This window comes from Ipomoea triloba, chromosome 3 (genome assembly GCF_003576645.1).
Source record: "Ipomoea triloba cultivar NCNSP0323 chromosome 3, ASM357664v1".
Lineage (NCBI taxonomy): Eukaryota > Viridiplantae > Streptophyta > Magnoliopsida > Solanales > Convolvulaceae > Ipomoea > Ipomoea triloba.
In genome coordinates this window covers 17,836,077-17,851,527 of record NC_044918.1, presented here as the reverse complement: position 1 = coordinate 17,851,527, position 15,451 = coordinate 17,836,077, and the positions used below count along the sequence as shown (strand labels likewise).

Below are 15,451 nucleotides of genomic sequence, written 5' to 3'. Positions count from 1 at the left end.
GGACAGCGAAGAAACAAGGAGAGACAGCAACCCTTGATCACGGCGAGACCACGCAACAAACGCCGGATTCCGAACGCGGGCAGCAGCAGCGGACGAGGTAGCAGCAGACACGGCAGGGAGGAACTCCTTCGGGCAAGGACACGATCCATCAACAAGATCAATGAGATCATGCGGGCAAGGACACGATCCATCAACAAGATCAATGAGATCATGGCCACGTAGAAACGGGAGAACCTAAGTACGCCAAAACAAAAAATTGCGGTGGTTGAGTTTGATGCTAGTACGCCAAAACAAAAAATTGCGGTGGTTGAGTTTGATGCTAGTACGCCAAAACAAAAAATTGCGGTGGTTGAGTTTGATGCTAATGTAGTGATGAGCAGAAGAGAGCGACGACACGGGAGCCGGCGCCGCAGAACTCATAGCAACATCTGAAACGGTCCGCTCAGAGGCAGAGCCGTCATTAGCAACATCTGAAACGGTCCGCTCAGAGGCAGAGCCGTCATTCGTAGCCTCTGAAACGGTCCGCTCAGAGGCAGAGCCGTCATTCGTAGCCATGGGAACAAGAACGAAACCCTAGCGACTGATACCAGATGAGAACAATTATGTTTATATTAGAGTTCACAAAATATGACTGTAGGAATACAAGAGTATATATACAAGAGAATCATAAGTAAACTAGGACTGAGAATCATAAGTAAACTAGGACTGAGACTTATAGTATGACTCTATTATGTAGAGTCCTAATAAGTTGGTTCTGCATCTGTATTAGAAGTATGGCGTAAAAATATATAATCTGTTGTTTGCTGATAGAGAATTACACATATCACTACCCTCGAGCTAGCAAACTCCTGAACAGCATCATCAACCCCACTTTCTGATATGCCAACCCGACCACAAGATATTAAAGAAGCAGAATGGATTACTAATTCTAGTTTGGTAGCAATACATGTAGAGAGTCAAATTTCATTAATACACATTGCATTCTTGTGACACTCCAGACGCTTTCGCACCCCCTGTCCTGACAGTTTGTGGAGGATATGCATTGCAATTCTGTAGTACTAAATATAGTAACATACACGGGCAACTCTGTCCTGACAGTTCGTGGAGGATATATATTGCATTCTGTAGTACTAGATAGCAACATACACGGACAACTCAATTGGGAGGATCAAGCTTGGCAGTCGCAGTATGGTAGATTATGAGCAAAGACATGTCACAGATATGCAATCAGCATATTTCTTAATGAATAAAACCTCCAACAGCAACAATTACAACCTCCCATCTCATCAAAAGGGAAATCAATCAACAATATGAAATTGATGATATAAGTTTATTTTAGAATTAAAAGTTACTCTTATGCCTGTGCTACATTCTTGAAATGAAATTTTGCATTGCATAATCATAATCATGATATGGGTGTACTGCTGACAACCCTAGCACCAACCCTATCAAGCCTCTTCACCATAGCCAAAGCCTTGAGATGCCCTTCCTGGAAGAAGGCTTCCACCATTCTTTTCCCAATCTCCATTCCTCTTTCTTCATCATCCGTAACTGCTACTGCAGTGGGTCCTGCACCGCTGATGGTGCACCCGAAAGCTCCTGCCTCAATACCTGCCTTCTTAACTGCCTCCATCCCAGGAATCAATGGAGCTCTTCTCGGCTCCACTATCTTATCCGACGACAGAGCCTTTCCCAGCCCCGCCAAGTCTCCTTGCAGAACAGACGCCACCAGAGCCCCGGCCTGACTGCAGTTCCACACATGGCTGGACATCGTTATTTCCGCCGGCAGCGCCGCCCTCATCTTCTTCGTGGGAGCTTCGAATTCTGGATTCACCAGCACAAAGAAGAGGTTCTTTTCTTGTGGGAACTTCAATTGGATGAGTTCCAACGGGTTGTAGCTCCGAATGAGCACAAACCCTCCCATGATACAAGGGGCCACGTTGTCCGCGTGGTAGCCGGAGACCTTAGATTCCGATTCTAGACCGGCGAAGACGAGGTCCGAGACGGACAATCGGCTGCCGAATAGGTCATTGACTGCGACGGCGGCGGCGGCAGCGCTGGCGGCGCTGGATCCTAATCCACTCCCCAAAGGCAAGCCCTTGTCGAGGGAGAGGGAGAGGCCGACGGATTGGATGTTAAGCATCTTCATAACGGCGATGGCGGCGATACCGGCACAGTTGGAGAGCGGATCCTTGCTGAGCTTATTCCCGGCTCCGGAGATTTCGGAAATGGAGACTTGGCCGGGAGGAACGTGTGGATCAACGCGGACGGTGACGAAATCGCCGATGCCATCGACGGCGCAGCCGAGGAAGTCGAAGCCGGGGCCCAGATTAGCGACGGTGGCGGGTGCAAAAGACTTGACGGAGGCGTAAACGGGTTCCGGGTCAGAAATGGTGAGGGAGGGAGACGTGAGCGCAGAAAAGAGTGGGCTGCTGCTTCGCCTGATATTAAGCAGAGGATTGGGTTGTTTTGTAGAGGAAACGGAGCGTTTCAGTCTATTCAGATTTAGTGAAGATGACGGCTGATAACAGGTAGCCGCCATTGAAAAGGAGTCGAGTGAGAGTGAGTGAGTTTGGGTTTGAAGGAAAGGGCAGACCAAAAACCTTTGACGCTTAAATTCTTGTTTGCAGGGCGTAGTGGGAAGAAGATGATTGGAGAGTAGAAGTCGTGCTCTTGAGCAACTTTATTGTTCATATGCACGTGCGGCATTTCAATCAGTTGCTTGTCATTTTGTTTTTTTAAAAAACAAAACATGACTAATAGTAATATCATGAGAGTGAATGTCTATTTGAAAGCGAACTGATAATTATATACACGAAACGACAGCTCTATTCTATTCTGGCTCGATTTAGAAAGTAAAAAAAAGCCAGCCCCAGTACACCTAATAATATATTCACCGGAAAATTATCACTAGCCTGCTCAAACAGGGTTGGTTTTGTTATAGGGATTTTACTACTGATGCGATGCGGCTGAGTTGAGGAATCCATCTGAGCTTCTTAGCTCATGCCACATGCAAAACAACGTATCAAATGTGTCCTCATCAAGCTCGCTCTCTCCTGACTTGGAGATGAGTACCAGAGACTTCAACCACTCTTCATGAAGTGTTGAGAAGCTTGATCTCTGTTCGCTTGATCTAAAACTTTCTCCAATCTTTGTCTTCATTACTTTACCAGCCTTGGATGCAGATTCAACCACTTGTTTTGGGATCCCGGCCATCAGTGCTACTTGCATTCCATAGCTCTCCGGGCAGGCTCCAGAGGCCAGCCGGTATAGGAAAACAAGCTTCTGATTCGATTTGAATGAGCAGGCCATGTGCTTCAAGATGACATGAGGATGGGATCCAAACTCCTTCGTCAGAGCATGATAGTGTGTAGCAAACAATAGGCGGCAGTTCACAATTTCCACAAGATGACGGAATACCTGAACAGATTTTGTATTATATATGTTGCAAATTTCACTTTATTAAAAAAATAGAATAATGATGATAGAGTGCCACATCAATAAGAAACAAGAGTAAAATCAAACTAATTCCAACCAATGGAGTAAGAATTTCTTATTCCGTCCAAGACCCTTTAAAGCCATGGATCACACTTCTATAGTAAATACTGAATCAAAACTTTCATTTTTAGGCTTAAAAGTTCTACAAGCAATGTAGAAACATGTCAGACATCATTATGCATTATTAGTATATTAAGTAGCCAACCAAGCAATGTGATTAAAACACAAGCAACAAATGGAGAAAATGGCATCTTACAGCATATGCAATAGCATATCCATCAAATGTGCTTGTCCCTCTGCCCAATTCATCAAGGAGAACAAGAGAATTCTGAGTGGCATTTTGCAACACTGATGCAGTCTCCCTACACTCTATAAAGAATGTGCCTGCAGAAGGAATAGATAGGAGAGAATGGGAACCAAACGCTTCGTATGCCAAAGATTTTGTTGTCTAGCGGTAGAAGATTGTGTGTGACAGGAGACTGTGAATTTACAAGTTCAATCCTCATTCTCCTCAGATATAGCCAAAAAAAATGTACTTCGAATCTTTTTATTAAAATGAAAGACAAGTTAAACTATTAACAAGGAACTTACTTTCACCAGTCATGATTCGGTCAGTGGCACCAAGACGAGTGAAGATGATGTCCACAAGTGAGAGAGTAAATGCCTCGCAAGGCACATAGCAGCCCATCTGCAACAAATAGAAAACAAAAATAATAAAATCTCTCGACTCCAGAAATCCAAGTAGCATCTACCTTATGAAAGTTCCAGAACCAACGCTAACCTGGGCCATCACAACAGCCAGACAAGTGGCACGTAAAAGAGTAGACTTTCCACCCATATTTGGTCCAGTTAACAGTAAAGTACGACGATTGTAGTAATCTGTCTCCCCACCAAGCTGGAGATCATTAGGAACTGGCAGCCCCTCACTTTCACCGAGGGCATAGGGGTGCCACAATCCTTTCATTTCCAGCACTGGTCCCTTATTCTCGTAGGAAAGATTTGTTGACTCTGAAAGAGGTAAGATTATTGGCCTACACATAGCTCCAGTAGAAAATGTCGCAGTAACGGCAAAAGACCTTAACACATCAACACAACCAATGGCATAAATCACTTGCGACCATTCAGTAGCCTTCTCAATAAATAACTCCATCAGAATTGATAGGGTTTCAGCATTGGACTCAGTTATATCATGATCCTGGTACCACAGGAAGAAGAAATTACTAAAAGGCTAGATTAAGTAAAATTAGATTAGTGACAAAAAGCACATGTAAAAAGTAAAAGGAGTTCTTGTGCGTTTGTTTTTGTTTTGTTTTTCTGCGGTTCAGTGGGGGATGGAATATTTTAAGTCCTAGTGTCTAATTCTATGAAGCCTCACCTTAACTAGACCAAGAATATGCTTTTCCATGCACAAGCATCTTGATACACTATATAACCACTATCAAAAGAAATATGATTTAACAAACCTGGTAATTTGGGAAGTCACTGTCAATTGCCGCTTCAAATTGGGTAAGGAATTTATGCAACCCATCATTACCATGTAAAACTGGCAGTCTGAAGACTTTGGATAATGAAGAGCTCAGCTGCTCTTCCTTCTGCAATAACATCAACAAATCCATGCCAATCCTCAGCCCTTTAACAAGTGATCCAAACACTTTAACCTGTTGCAAGGTAGACAAGAAGTGTGTGTCACCAACTTCTAATTGGAGTATTGGACTGTTCTGTTCCTATATATTCATACATAATGATACTTGCTATTAATCTTCTACAATGTGAGCTTGCTACACCCAGAAGTTGAGGATAATCTCAAAGAAAAGATTTTATTAGTACAAAAGTCTCAGAAGGCAAAAAGGACGTACTCGCTGTTTCAATAATTTTTTCCCAATTGTGGGCAGCAGAAGTTCTGCAGAAGACTGATTACTAGCTTTAACACGTCCAAGCAGCCTTTCCAAATCAGGAAGCTTACGAAAGTATTGAGCAACAAATGACATTGTTTCTGAATGAGTCATAAGTTCCTCAACCACATTAAGTCTGAGGTTAACAGTATCGACGTCTTTTAATGGATGACAGATCCAGCTCCTTAGAAGCCTCTTACCGGATGATGTTATGCAATTGTCAAGATACTTGTACAGAGTCCCTGTCATACAAGTGAACAAGCTTTAAGAGCTCATTAAGAATTACAAAAATAAATTTGGTGGTGTCTGTCTTGGACGAGATTATAACTAAACTGTACAAGAACTTGCCTGATGGACCACCATCAGCACTATTGCTGAAAATTTCAAGATTGACTAGTGTCTGTCCATCCATTCTAAGGAAACCTCGATAGACTTCATATGTAAGGATGTCGCCATTACGTAAAACATCATCTAACTGTAAAGAAATAAGAATCCAATAATCAACAGTATCATGTATAATTTTCAATATTACAAGCCAGTATAATAGGGCTTACCATTAGCCGCGTTAAATGACTGGCAAGTGCACCAAAAGCACAAAATGCAAGATCTTGATGCATTACTCCATCAAAGACATGATCCCACCCATTAAGTGATCCTTTAAAGTATCCCTTCAACTGAATGAAATTTTTCACTTCTAAAGAATCAACAAAATCTGCATCTTGCTGAATGGGGGTCAATTGCGGGGCAGCAGTTCCTTTAAGTAATAATAGGTAAAAACAAAAGTCAATGTCAAATTGAGTATTCACTAGTAGTAGTAAACATAATGAATATATAATCTGTTATCCTATGTCTTCATTCATGTTTCAGCTGCATCATAGAGCCATTTGTTTTGGGGGAAAATCCAACCTGTTAACGAGTATTTCTTCAAAGCTTTCTGAGCTTCTTTTGACAGTCCTGTGGAAGAAATGAAGAATTGAAGTCAGAAGCAATTACCCATTGGACTTAGTTTAAGATAATAATAATAAACACACATTTTACCTCGTGAGTCATATATAACTTCCTTAGCAGATATCTGACAACAAAAAGAAAGGCACAAATATATCAAAGAGTGACTGTTCACATTATGATTGAATTACTTACAAGAAAAATACAATTAATATTGCACCTGCATCAACAAAGACCCCAAAGCTGCACAGGATGCATCATCACTGATTGAACCAACCCAAAATTTTAAAGCAGCACAATCAACAAAAGCAAACCCAAATGCAGTGGAACCCTTCTCCATATCCAAGCACCTCTATATGAAAACACCAAATAAACATAATACTTTCCTAGTAAATCTCACATTTCTCATGATTTAAAGTGCATAAGCAGAATTAGCGGTAAAATTGAATTACTATAGATTCAAAAAAAAAAAAATATTAGAGATGCATAGGACTCCAAGCAAGAGAAAGAGAGAGACCTCCTTTATGGAAAGAAGATGAACCGCATCAGGCCCAATATTACCCTCACTTGAAGTGGCAGGTGTAAGTACATTAACAAGTTTCCTTTGAATAACCTGCAAGAAATATGTTGCCAAATAATAATATTTTTCAAGGATTTATCTTATTGACAAGCAAACAAGATGAGTTTAGAAAGTAAATTTTTTAAGAGACCCAACAGTTCACAGTGATATATGCTTTTTAAAAGTAAATTTATAATAATAATAATAATAATAATAATAATAATAATAATAATAATAATAAAGTGGATAAAATCAGAGGTCCATGTTGCACTTACAGAAGTAGAACCCCTGGATTTAGCTTGCTCTGAAGTCTCTAGTTGTTCAATCCGCCCCACTTTATACCTTCAAATTAAGGAAAAAATGGAAAATAATAAGATCTAAAAAAGGATTTCATAGGTTAAATTTTTCATGCATTCTACTCGTTATGTAAAACATTACAAACACCTTAAGTTGGTTCAACATCCCTATAAAAGGTATGGAGTAAATAATATATCCTCTGGCTTAAAGTCAGCAGTTGTTGCTAATAGAAAATTACACATATCCTCACAGGAGAAAAATACTACTATTAACTAGAAATGCTATATTTTAAGACAATTGCCCTACCCTCGAGCTAGCAACTTCTGAACAGCATCATCAATCCCACTTTCTGATATGCCAACCTGACCACAAGATGAGAGAACAGAAAAAGTCACTTGAAATTAATTTGCAACCTTATTTGAGAAGAAAATTAACCTCAGTGCAAGCAATCAGATAGAAATATGCTTATAAGAATCAGTTTGATGTAAATGAAAATACCTGTCTACATTTTCCCACGCCACTCATGGTTATCTTCCAATCAAGCTCCTTGTGGCCAATATCAGCATCTAGTTCATAAAGCTCATAAAACTTCCCCTGAAACATTTCAAGGCATGCCAAAAAGCAAGTATAATAAAACGTTCCAATCAATAAGTAGAAAGAAATAAACAGATATCAAGGCATGCAAAAAAAGCAAATAAAAAAGAAAGAAATTATAAAGCATGAAAATCATAGAGGCGAAAAAGAAGATGCATCTACAACTCTACAAGCACATGAGATGATTTCTTGTCCAAAAAATAGTCCAAGTTTTTCCTCTTTCTCAAAATTGTACAAGCACCAAGCTAGTCATGTTGACCATCTCCAAGTTAGGGATGACAGTATGTCAGTATATTAAAGAAGCAGAATAAATCGTTTGATAGCAATACATGTAGAGAGCCAGATTTCATTAACACATATTGCCTTCTGTAGTACTGGTTAGCAACGCTGAAAATTTCAAACAACAGTAGCCAGGAGAGATGTACAATTGTAATTGATCTGTAACTAGAATAGCACACTAGCGATTTGTGTGCATGCAGCTAGGTGACTCAAAGCAAGGAATAAAAAAGATAAAGAACTCACCACTTTAAAGAAAAGCACCACATCCATATATCGGCATTTGACACCCCAATACTGTTTCTGAGATGCTGACATTTTTCTCAAAGCATCAGGCGGAATATACAGTGTGTTCTTGTCAAAAGAAGGATCACCTGGTCTTCTACCATTCGCATCCTTGATTCGAGAAGGATGTAGCCATTCAAACTTACTAGTCATTTCAGACACCTCTTCAAGGTTCTTCCTAACAGTAATAGAATCCTGCAGGGTTTTAACTCTCTTGTTCATATTCAAGGCAGAACAGTCACCCTTATCCTGAAGACCTTGAGCATCCTCTTGAACTCGCTTTAACCGAGGAACCAAAGGGCGTGTGCCTGGTGTTTCTGGTCCAGGAGCATCATCATTGATCACAATAACAGAGGAGCATCCATTGTTTCCTTGTTTGATAGTTCTATTGAAACCCACAGCATTTTCCTTTGCTAAGAGTTTAGAACCCAAAGAAGCATCACCATGTACCTCTGATCTTTCACTTCCACCAGTAACAGAGGACATCATTAAAGTACCACCACTTGTCAGGTTCCTATTTATTGTCCCAGAAAATTTGAATATGATCAATTTGAGCTCACTAAAACATGCAATCAACATATCTATTTATGTATAAAACTTCCAACACCAACAATTTCCACCTTCCATCTCATCAAAAATAAATATATCAACAATATGAAATGATAATATAAGTTCAATTTGAATTAGAAGTTATTGTTCTGCATGAGTTGTTACAAAGTAAATAGAACTAAAATCACAAAATTATTTACATATAAAATATAAAAATTCTTTCTAAATTAGAAAGTGTTAGAAGTTCTCTTATCAATTAATTTCTATTCAAAAATATTTTTGAAAAAAAAAATCTAACAATTGTAAAAGAAATGTCTGAACATATTTGTTTTTTCTTCTCTTCTACCAAAAACACTACTCCATATTCAAAATTAGCAAAATGCAACGCAATATTTAACTTGTCGACGAAATACCTATCCGCAAATTTTTCTCCGTTATGAAACTTCACGAACTTGTGCTTAATGCTATCGAAAACTGAAGGCTTAGTTCCGCTGCCATCGTCGTTGGTCGGGAAAATCTGACGCGGTACCTTTTCAGGAGGAGTATCGGTGCCTTTAGGTTCTTCAGTCAAATCCAAGGTGGCCGGAAGCACGGCACATTTAGTAGGCGGAGGAGCATTTTTATTGTGCTGAAGATGAGTAGGTTGATTGCCGTTTAATGTGGCACCGCCGGAACGTTGGTCCTCCGGCGAGGGTTTTTTCAAAAACGAGAGTATAGATGATTGACGTTTCATTGCCAATGCAGAGTTTGTGGATTAGCCGCAGCAGAGAACAGGATCGAAGGAAGGCTTTAGTTTAGTTTAGTTGAGAGGGAGGGAGGAAGAGAAGGAGGGTAATTGGCGCGAAAGCTTCAGTCACTGGGCGCGGACTGAATTGTTGTAGAATTTTCGCAACGACTGTTCTATTAGACGGTTTATTCCCAGCCATTGGATCTTAAGACGCCTGTCATATGGTATTTAGTATTTACGCAATATTACTTCAATTTTTTAATTTATTTTTCACAAGGAACTGATGAATAAATTTCCGTTATTCTTTTTTTACTTTTTTAACACAAAACGTGATCAATAATATCTTCGATTATGATGAATATTACTGTAGAAGATACAATTAAAGAAAAAAATTTCATATTTATTTACAATTTTTAAAAAATCCATCTGTAAATAAGCATATTAATAAAAGGAAATAATTAATAAAAATAATTTAAATTCGAGAATCATTTTATGTGCCACTTTTTTTTATTAAATCATCAAATATTGATTAAAAACTAAAAAATAACAATACTTATAGAGATTTATGCAGTTGTGAAATTACAACGTTACTTTCTGCATGGTAACAGAACCTGTAGTACTATTTAAAAAAAAAAAAAAAAAAAAAAAACTACTTTCTGCAAAGGGGATGAAGGTGTACTAGGTAAGTGGCCTGGCCAAGTATTTATGCAGTTGTGGAATTTCAGAAATGCGTGGTCGAAGCTGATTATGTTTCCATCATCTTGATGAGAAAGGCCGTCTCTAATGCCATCTCCTTGCAATGCAGATATCTGTTTTCTTCAACTATCTCAGCTGTCAAGTTCAGTAGTATTGGACGTTTTGGCTCATAAATCGAGTATTCACGCACCCGAGCAACCCACTTTGCTGCTTCCCATACTCCAAACCTGAAATTTTATATAAACTTTTGTTTCATCTCTCTCTTTGCCAAACATATACTCCGTACATAATTAGGTGAAACAAAGGGCGTTAACTACTCAACAATATTCAGACTACACAGAGTGACAACGTATCAGAAATTACCGTGTATTAAATGATGATGCCACCAACACAGCTGGGTAAACAACATCTTTTTGTATGTTATCATATGGTGAATATTTCCGCATTCCCTGAAAATCTTCAATGTCCCCAGGGTACCCAAACTCCTCATAATCGGCAGGTGTAAGTGGTAGAATCGGGGAGACAAGTGTGTTACTTGGGTCCAGAAATGGAACCTATCATGAAAACAAAACAAAATCAAGTTAGTTGATGTGCATTGGAAGAAAGCAAATGAAGAAAGAGGATTAGCTTAACTAAAATAATATCACCTGTATTGCAAGCAGATAGCTAATTGCATAAGCTAGAAGCCAATGTGTGTCTATTAGAAGAAATAGATTTAGAGGTAGGATTTCAAAGCAACTTTTTTCTATAAAGTTGTAAAGTAAAAATATACCGAAAAGGTTTCCATCCCTCAAATCCGCACTCTACTTTTGGCAAAAGAAAGTTACATTGAAGAACAAGAATAAGGGGATCAACTTAATTGAGCCAAATAGTGTAAGATCAACAGGTTTAATAACCAAAAGTTCTGAGTTTTAGGCACACCTTCAAAACTGCAGCACGAAACAAACTTGGACAAAAATTAATGGCAGAAGCAACCAATAGACCTCCAGCACTGTATCCCCAACCAGCTAGCTTAGTTTCTTCAACAATTTCCCTCTCTATCAGATATTTAGCACATGATATATAATCATAAATGGAATTGATCTTTTTTGAGCACCTGCCTTCATGATGCCACTTTTGACCCTTACCACCTCCACCCCTAAAATTTTAAAAATAATTATTATTTAAAAAAAATAAAATAAATGAAGGACAAAATTGTAAATTTCAAGTAGTACCATGAGAATAACTTCTAGTTCCAAAGGCTGAAACTGAATCTAAACTCGTGTAGAAATAAATAATCATTATTATATCCCAAGGGAGTGCAAGTTAACAAATTGAATTAATATAAAGCAAGCTTTGCATAATAAACCTGACATCAGCATATGCAATAACCCAACCACGATCAAGCAGGCTCTTCAACTCAGTGCGCCACCGTTTATCTAGGATCTCACCATAAGCTCCATGTACATGAAGTAGCCCGGGATTTTCTGCTTGCTTTTTCCCCCTTCTAGAATATACAACCGTTAAAGGAACTGTTACCCCATCATGAGATGTGACATCAAAATGCTCACATGCATAAATCTCAGAGAGGTCACTCCACAATTGATAATTTTCAGCACTGGCTAGCTTAGTAGAGCCTGCAGTTGATGACTTCTCATTACCAGAAGAAGCTGATCCATATAGCAATCTTGTTCGTTCATGAAACATGTTCTGTTGTTGAACAATATTCCAGCTTCCACTTGATAAGTTGTAATCAACAACTGCATCAGGCATCTAAGAAAATAAAAAGGGAAATCAAATTATGCTTGTTCAAAAAAAAAATGGAATTTATTTATTTTAGTACTCTATTTTAAAATACATGTGCTTTCAAGTGCCACTAGTACATTGTGATTATATTTAAAGGAATATATGATGGTAACTAATGGTTCTCTCCCCTTTTTTCCTTAATTTTAATGTTAATGTTCACAACTACTACTCTAGTGTATTACTTTTTAAATCCATTTCAAAATCACAATCACAGAAATATAATTTGCATGATAATCCTACAGCTTGACAAATGTCATGAAACACAAGATGCCAAGATGGCTCTCTTTGGTTCAGGCTTTATATATCTATCATCCCACAAGTAAAAAGTCATATACTTTAGCAAACAATGTATTTCACTTCTCCAGGAGATTATTGCATCAAAAGCACCTCTTTTTTGGCATGTTACATCTATGACGTGTGAATTTAGGACCAAAAAACTAGCATGTATTAGCTCAAAACAAACTGTAAGACCACTTATATATAGATGTATACAGGAGTATATGTTTTTGTGAGAGATTACAAGCTTTTTTAGATAGAAAAGCTTAACTTGTAGAAAACTCATGTGTAATTTCTACAGGCTTCTTTTTGAGTTGTCAAAAAAAGGAACTCTTAACAATTTTGTAACTTTAACTTGTTTATAAGAAATATAACAATTAAGAAAACCTTAAATTACATACCACAGGAGATAAAATTGTGAATCGCATTGTAGAGGAATAGAAGTCATAATTTGGTCCAGGCAAAATTTGACAAGCATTATCAGGGAGAGGCAAAAACTGTGGATTAAGTTCTTCTAGTCGAATCCCTACCTGCCAAGAAGAAGTTAAACAGAGAGGGGCTTAGTATTGTAAACACAAGAACAGATTAGAAATCAATGATCATACAGGTTTAATTACCTTGCCACTGGGCAGAGGCAGAGGAACAGAACAAAGCCTAAACTTTCGCCCATCTCGCACTATGAGCACCATATGCGTATTGCTAAAATCAACATCTTCAATGACCTCTGAGTCATCAACAAAAACATTCTGCATTCATGAGGAGAGCCCAATCAGCTTAAGTTATCATAACTATGAGTAAATGCTCAAATCCAGACAAAATATATTTATCAAGAACCAAAGAATGACAAAAAGGCATGAAAACGAAAACTAACCTCCCACTTTTTTTGATCAAATGGATAGTTAACAGGAGCACGTAAAAGATAATGAGAATCAACAGATTGGCCATTTTTTGCAGCATTCGTAAACAGGTAAAGATAACCTTGATGATGCTCAACTATGCAATGGGCTTGCCCTTCGCATTCCCACACCAGTTTAAGACCAGACAAAGGTTCAGAGGCATCTATCAGAAAGACCTAAAAATGGGTCATTGACCAAAAAAAACAAGCAAAAAAGGTCCAACAACAGGTGATAGAATTTAGAAACTTTTTGCGCCACAATGTTACCTTGGAAAATGTAGTTGCAAGCACATTTACAGTAACAAAGAGAAAGTCCTTTGTATGTCTTATGTTCAAATTGACACTTGCGTTAGGTTCTTCTAAAAGCAATACATCTTCTTCATCTGTATTAAGCATACTACAGTATAACCTAAAAAGTAAATAACAAATAATAAAAACTTCATAAGACATCAAGATTTCAAGAACATTTGAATGCTGTAATTTGACTAAAACATAATTACTAACCGGCAAGGCCTCTTTTGATGGTCAGTAACAACATAAAGTAAAGCTTGTCCATTTTTTGCCCAAGCTATATTTGACACCCGATCAACCTGAGGCTTAGTACACAGAGAACCAAAATTCAAGTCCCTTACAGATAATTTAAAGTAATCATTGTCTTTATCATACATAGTGTAAGCAAGATATCGATGATCTGGGGATATTTCTGATAATTCCTCATATGCATAACCTGTAATCAAAAGGTGAAATCATAAACCAGAACCTACTTATGGTGAGGCACCAAAGGAAGGTGGGAAATTCACATCACCTCCAAATCTTTCAGCTTCTTGGTTGTAATCAAGCAGCTTTTGCTCAATTCTCTTTCCAGAAGTAAAATCAAACCCTGCTGAAGGAGATTTATGAGATATAAACTCTTCATTTGTGCTCACTAACCTCCTGCACAACACTGGATACTGTTTCCCCTCTTCTACTCGCCTATAGTACAACCTGCGCTGAACAACATCCACCACCACACAGTAAAGAAACACATTTCCGATTCAGAAACCGAAGCAGTTAAAGATTTATGAAGTGGATAATTGAAGTAGAAGACTTTGTTCAACCCTCAAATCCCTAAATTTACTAAAATATCAGTATTAACACTGAAGCGAAACTTTAGTTTGAATTAGCTAAGCTCGCAATAATTTGCTTCTACCTATATACAGGAATAGAGAAATTTACCAGGGGCCCCATTGAAGGGGAGGGGTAGAAAGGTCATAAGCCATGCGAGAGGCCATTTCTGATTGAAGCTTGGACTGAAGGCGTTCGGTGTCAGACATAACGGCTTCAGTGTACTTCTCCTCTTGCTCCATGTAAACATCCATGTGGCGCATTGCAACCTTGTCGTTGAGCTGGGACATCCAACTGTAGGGGTCCTCCCATGACTCGCCGTGGAGAGTGAAGGTTGCCGGCTTTTTAGGGGGTTTTGGCGGCAATGGTGGCGATGGAGGTGGTTGGGGTTTCTGCGGCCGGTAGTGCGCAAAAGGAATATAATAGATTGGGTGAGTTATACATATGTGACGCCGATCACTGCGGCGGAGAGCGGCGAGAAGGTGACGCATGGTGGCGGTCAGGCGGAGGTAGAGCTGGTGAACCGGATATGGGTTTAGGGTTTAAGGTTTAAATATTGGCTAAATAAGCAATTCGAAGTTTTTCAAATTTTGACTAAACGACCCATGCTGTTTCATTTCATTTTGACTTAGGAATTTGAATGTTATTAAGTAAATGCTTTCAAATAAAACTCTCATGCTTACGAATTTGATGTTACTTTATGTTAGGCAAAATGTAATCCTTATGAGTCTTACTTTAAAGTATTAGTCCGCTCCCAACCTCATAATCTATTCAATTTTGTGAGTGATCAGAGCTCTGACAAGAATTGACAATGGAAGCCAATGGTGAAACGGAGCCAATCAATAGGTCATAGTAGTAGTACACATTTATATGATAAGTACAAAGGCATCTATTATTGTATATGTCTATGAATGCTAACAAATAAAAATTTTCCTTGCGTACTCAATAGTGGACTTTAAAAACTCTACAGCTAGTCTTGATTCATTCGTTTGTTAGCTACAACCTTATTTGTCAATGACAAGTCTATTTGCATAATTTCATATAGACATTGAGGTATTGATGCCGCCGACATT

General features: G+C 38.5%; 3 protein-coding genes across 4 annotated transcripts; all 3 read right to left on the bottom strand.

The window, feature by feature from the left end:
* Positions 1-1,220: 1,220 nt before the first annotated feature.
* LOC116012221 (homoserine kinase-like) lies at positions 1,221-2,679 on the bottom strand. Its single transcript, XM_031251714.1, has one exon. The coding sequence runs from the start codon at positions 2,540-2,542 to the stop codon at positions 1,406-1,408; it is 1,137 nt and encodes a 378-aa protein (XP_031107574.1). The 5' UTR covers positions 2,543-2,679; the 3' UTR covers positions 1,221-1,405.
* Positions 2,680-2,783: 104 nt separating this feature from the next.
* On the bottom strand, positions 2,784-9,769 carry LOC116012220 (DNA mismatch repair protein MSH7). Its single transcript, XM_031251713.1, has 17 exons — positions 9,309-9,769; positions 8,308-8,860; positions 7,690-7,785; positions 7,498-7,553; positions 7,170-7,236; positions 6,853-6,948; positions 6,556-6,687; positions 6,429-6,462; positions 6,297-6,344; positions 5,945-6,144; positions 5,739-5,865; positions 5,355-5,632; positions 4,962-5,156; positions 4,280-4,693; positions 4,090-4,186; positions 3,755-3,882; positions 2,784-3,420 (listed from the first exon to the last, which is right to left on the bottom strand). Exons 1-17 carry the CDS (start codon positions 9,626-9,628, stop codon positions 2,953-2,955), a joined length of 3,309 nt encoding a protein of 1,102 aa, XP_031107573.1. The 5' UTR covers positions 9,629-9,769; the 3' UTR covers positions 2,784-2,952.
* A 378-nt stretch (positions 9,770-10,147) lies between these two features.
* LOC116012429 (protease 2) lies at positions 10,148-14,896 on the bottom strand. Of its 2 annotated transcripts, none has more exons than XM_031251960.1 (11): positions 14,490-14,896; positions 14,080-14,258; positions 13,779-14,001; positions 13,542-13,683; positions 13,251-13,451; positions 12,997-13,125; positions 12,781-12,909; positions 11,667-12,070; positions 11,240-11,456; positions 10,682-10,872; positions 10,148-10,545 (listed from the first exon to the last, which is right to left on the bottom strand). In XM_031251960.1, exons 1-11 carry the CDS (start codon positions 14,867-14,869, stop codon positions 10,368-10,370), a joined length of 2,373 nt encoding a protein of 790 aa, XP_031107820.1. In that variant the 5' UTR covers positions 14,870-14,896; the 3' UTR covers positions 10,148-10,367. The 2 variants fall into 2 exon arrangements, with proteins under 2 accessions (XP_031107820.1, XP_031107821.1); XM_031251961.1 differs by having other exon boundaries at positions 14,080-14,263; positions 14,490-14,609.
* Positions 14,897-15,451: the final 555 nt, after the last annotated feature.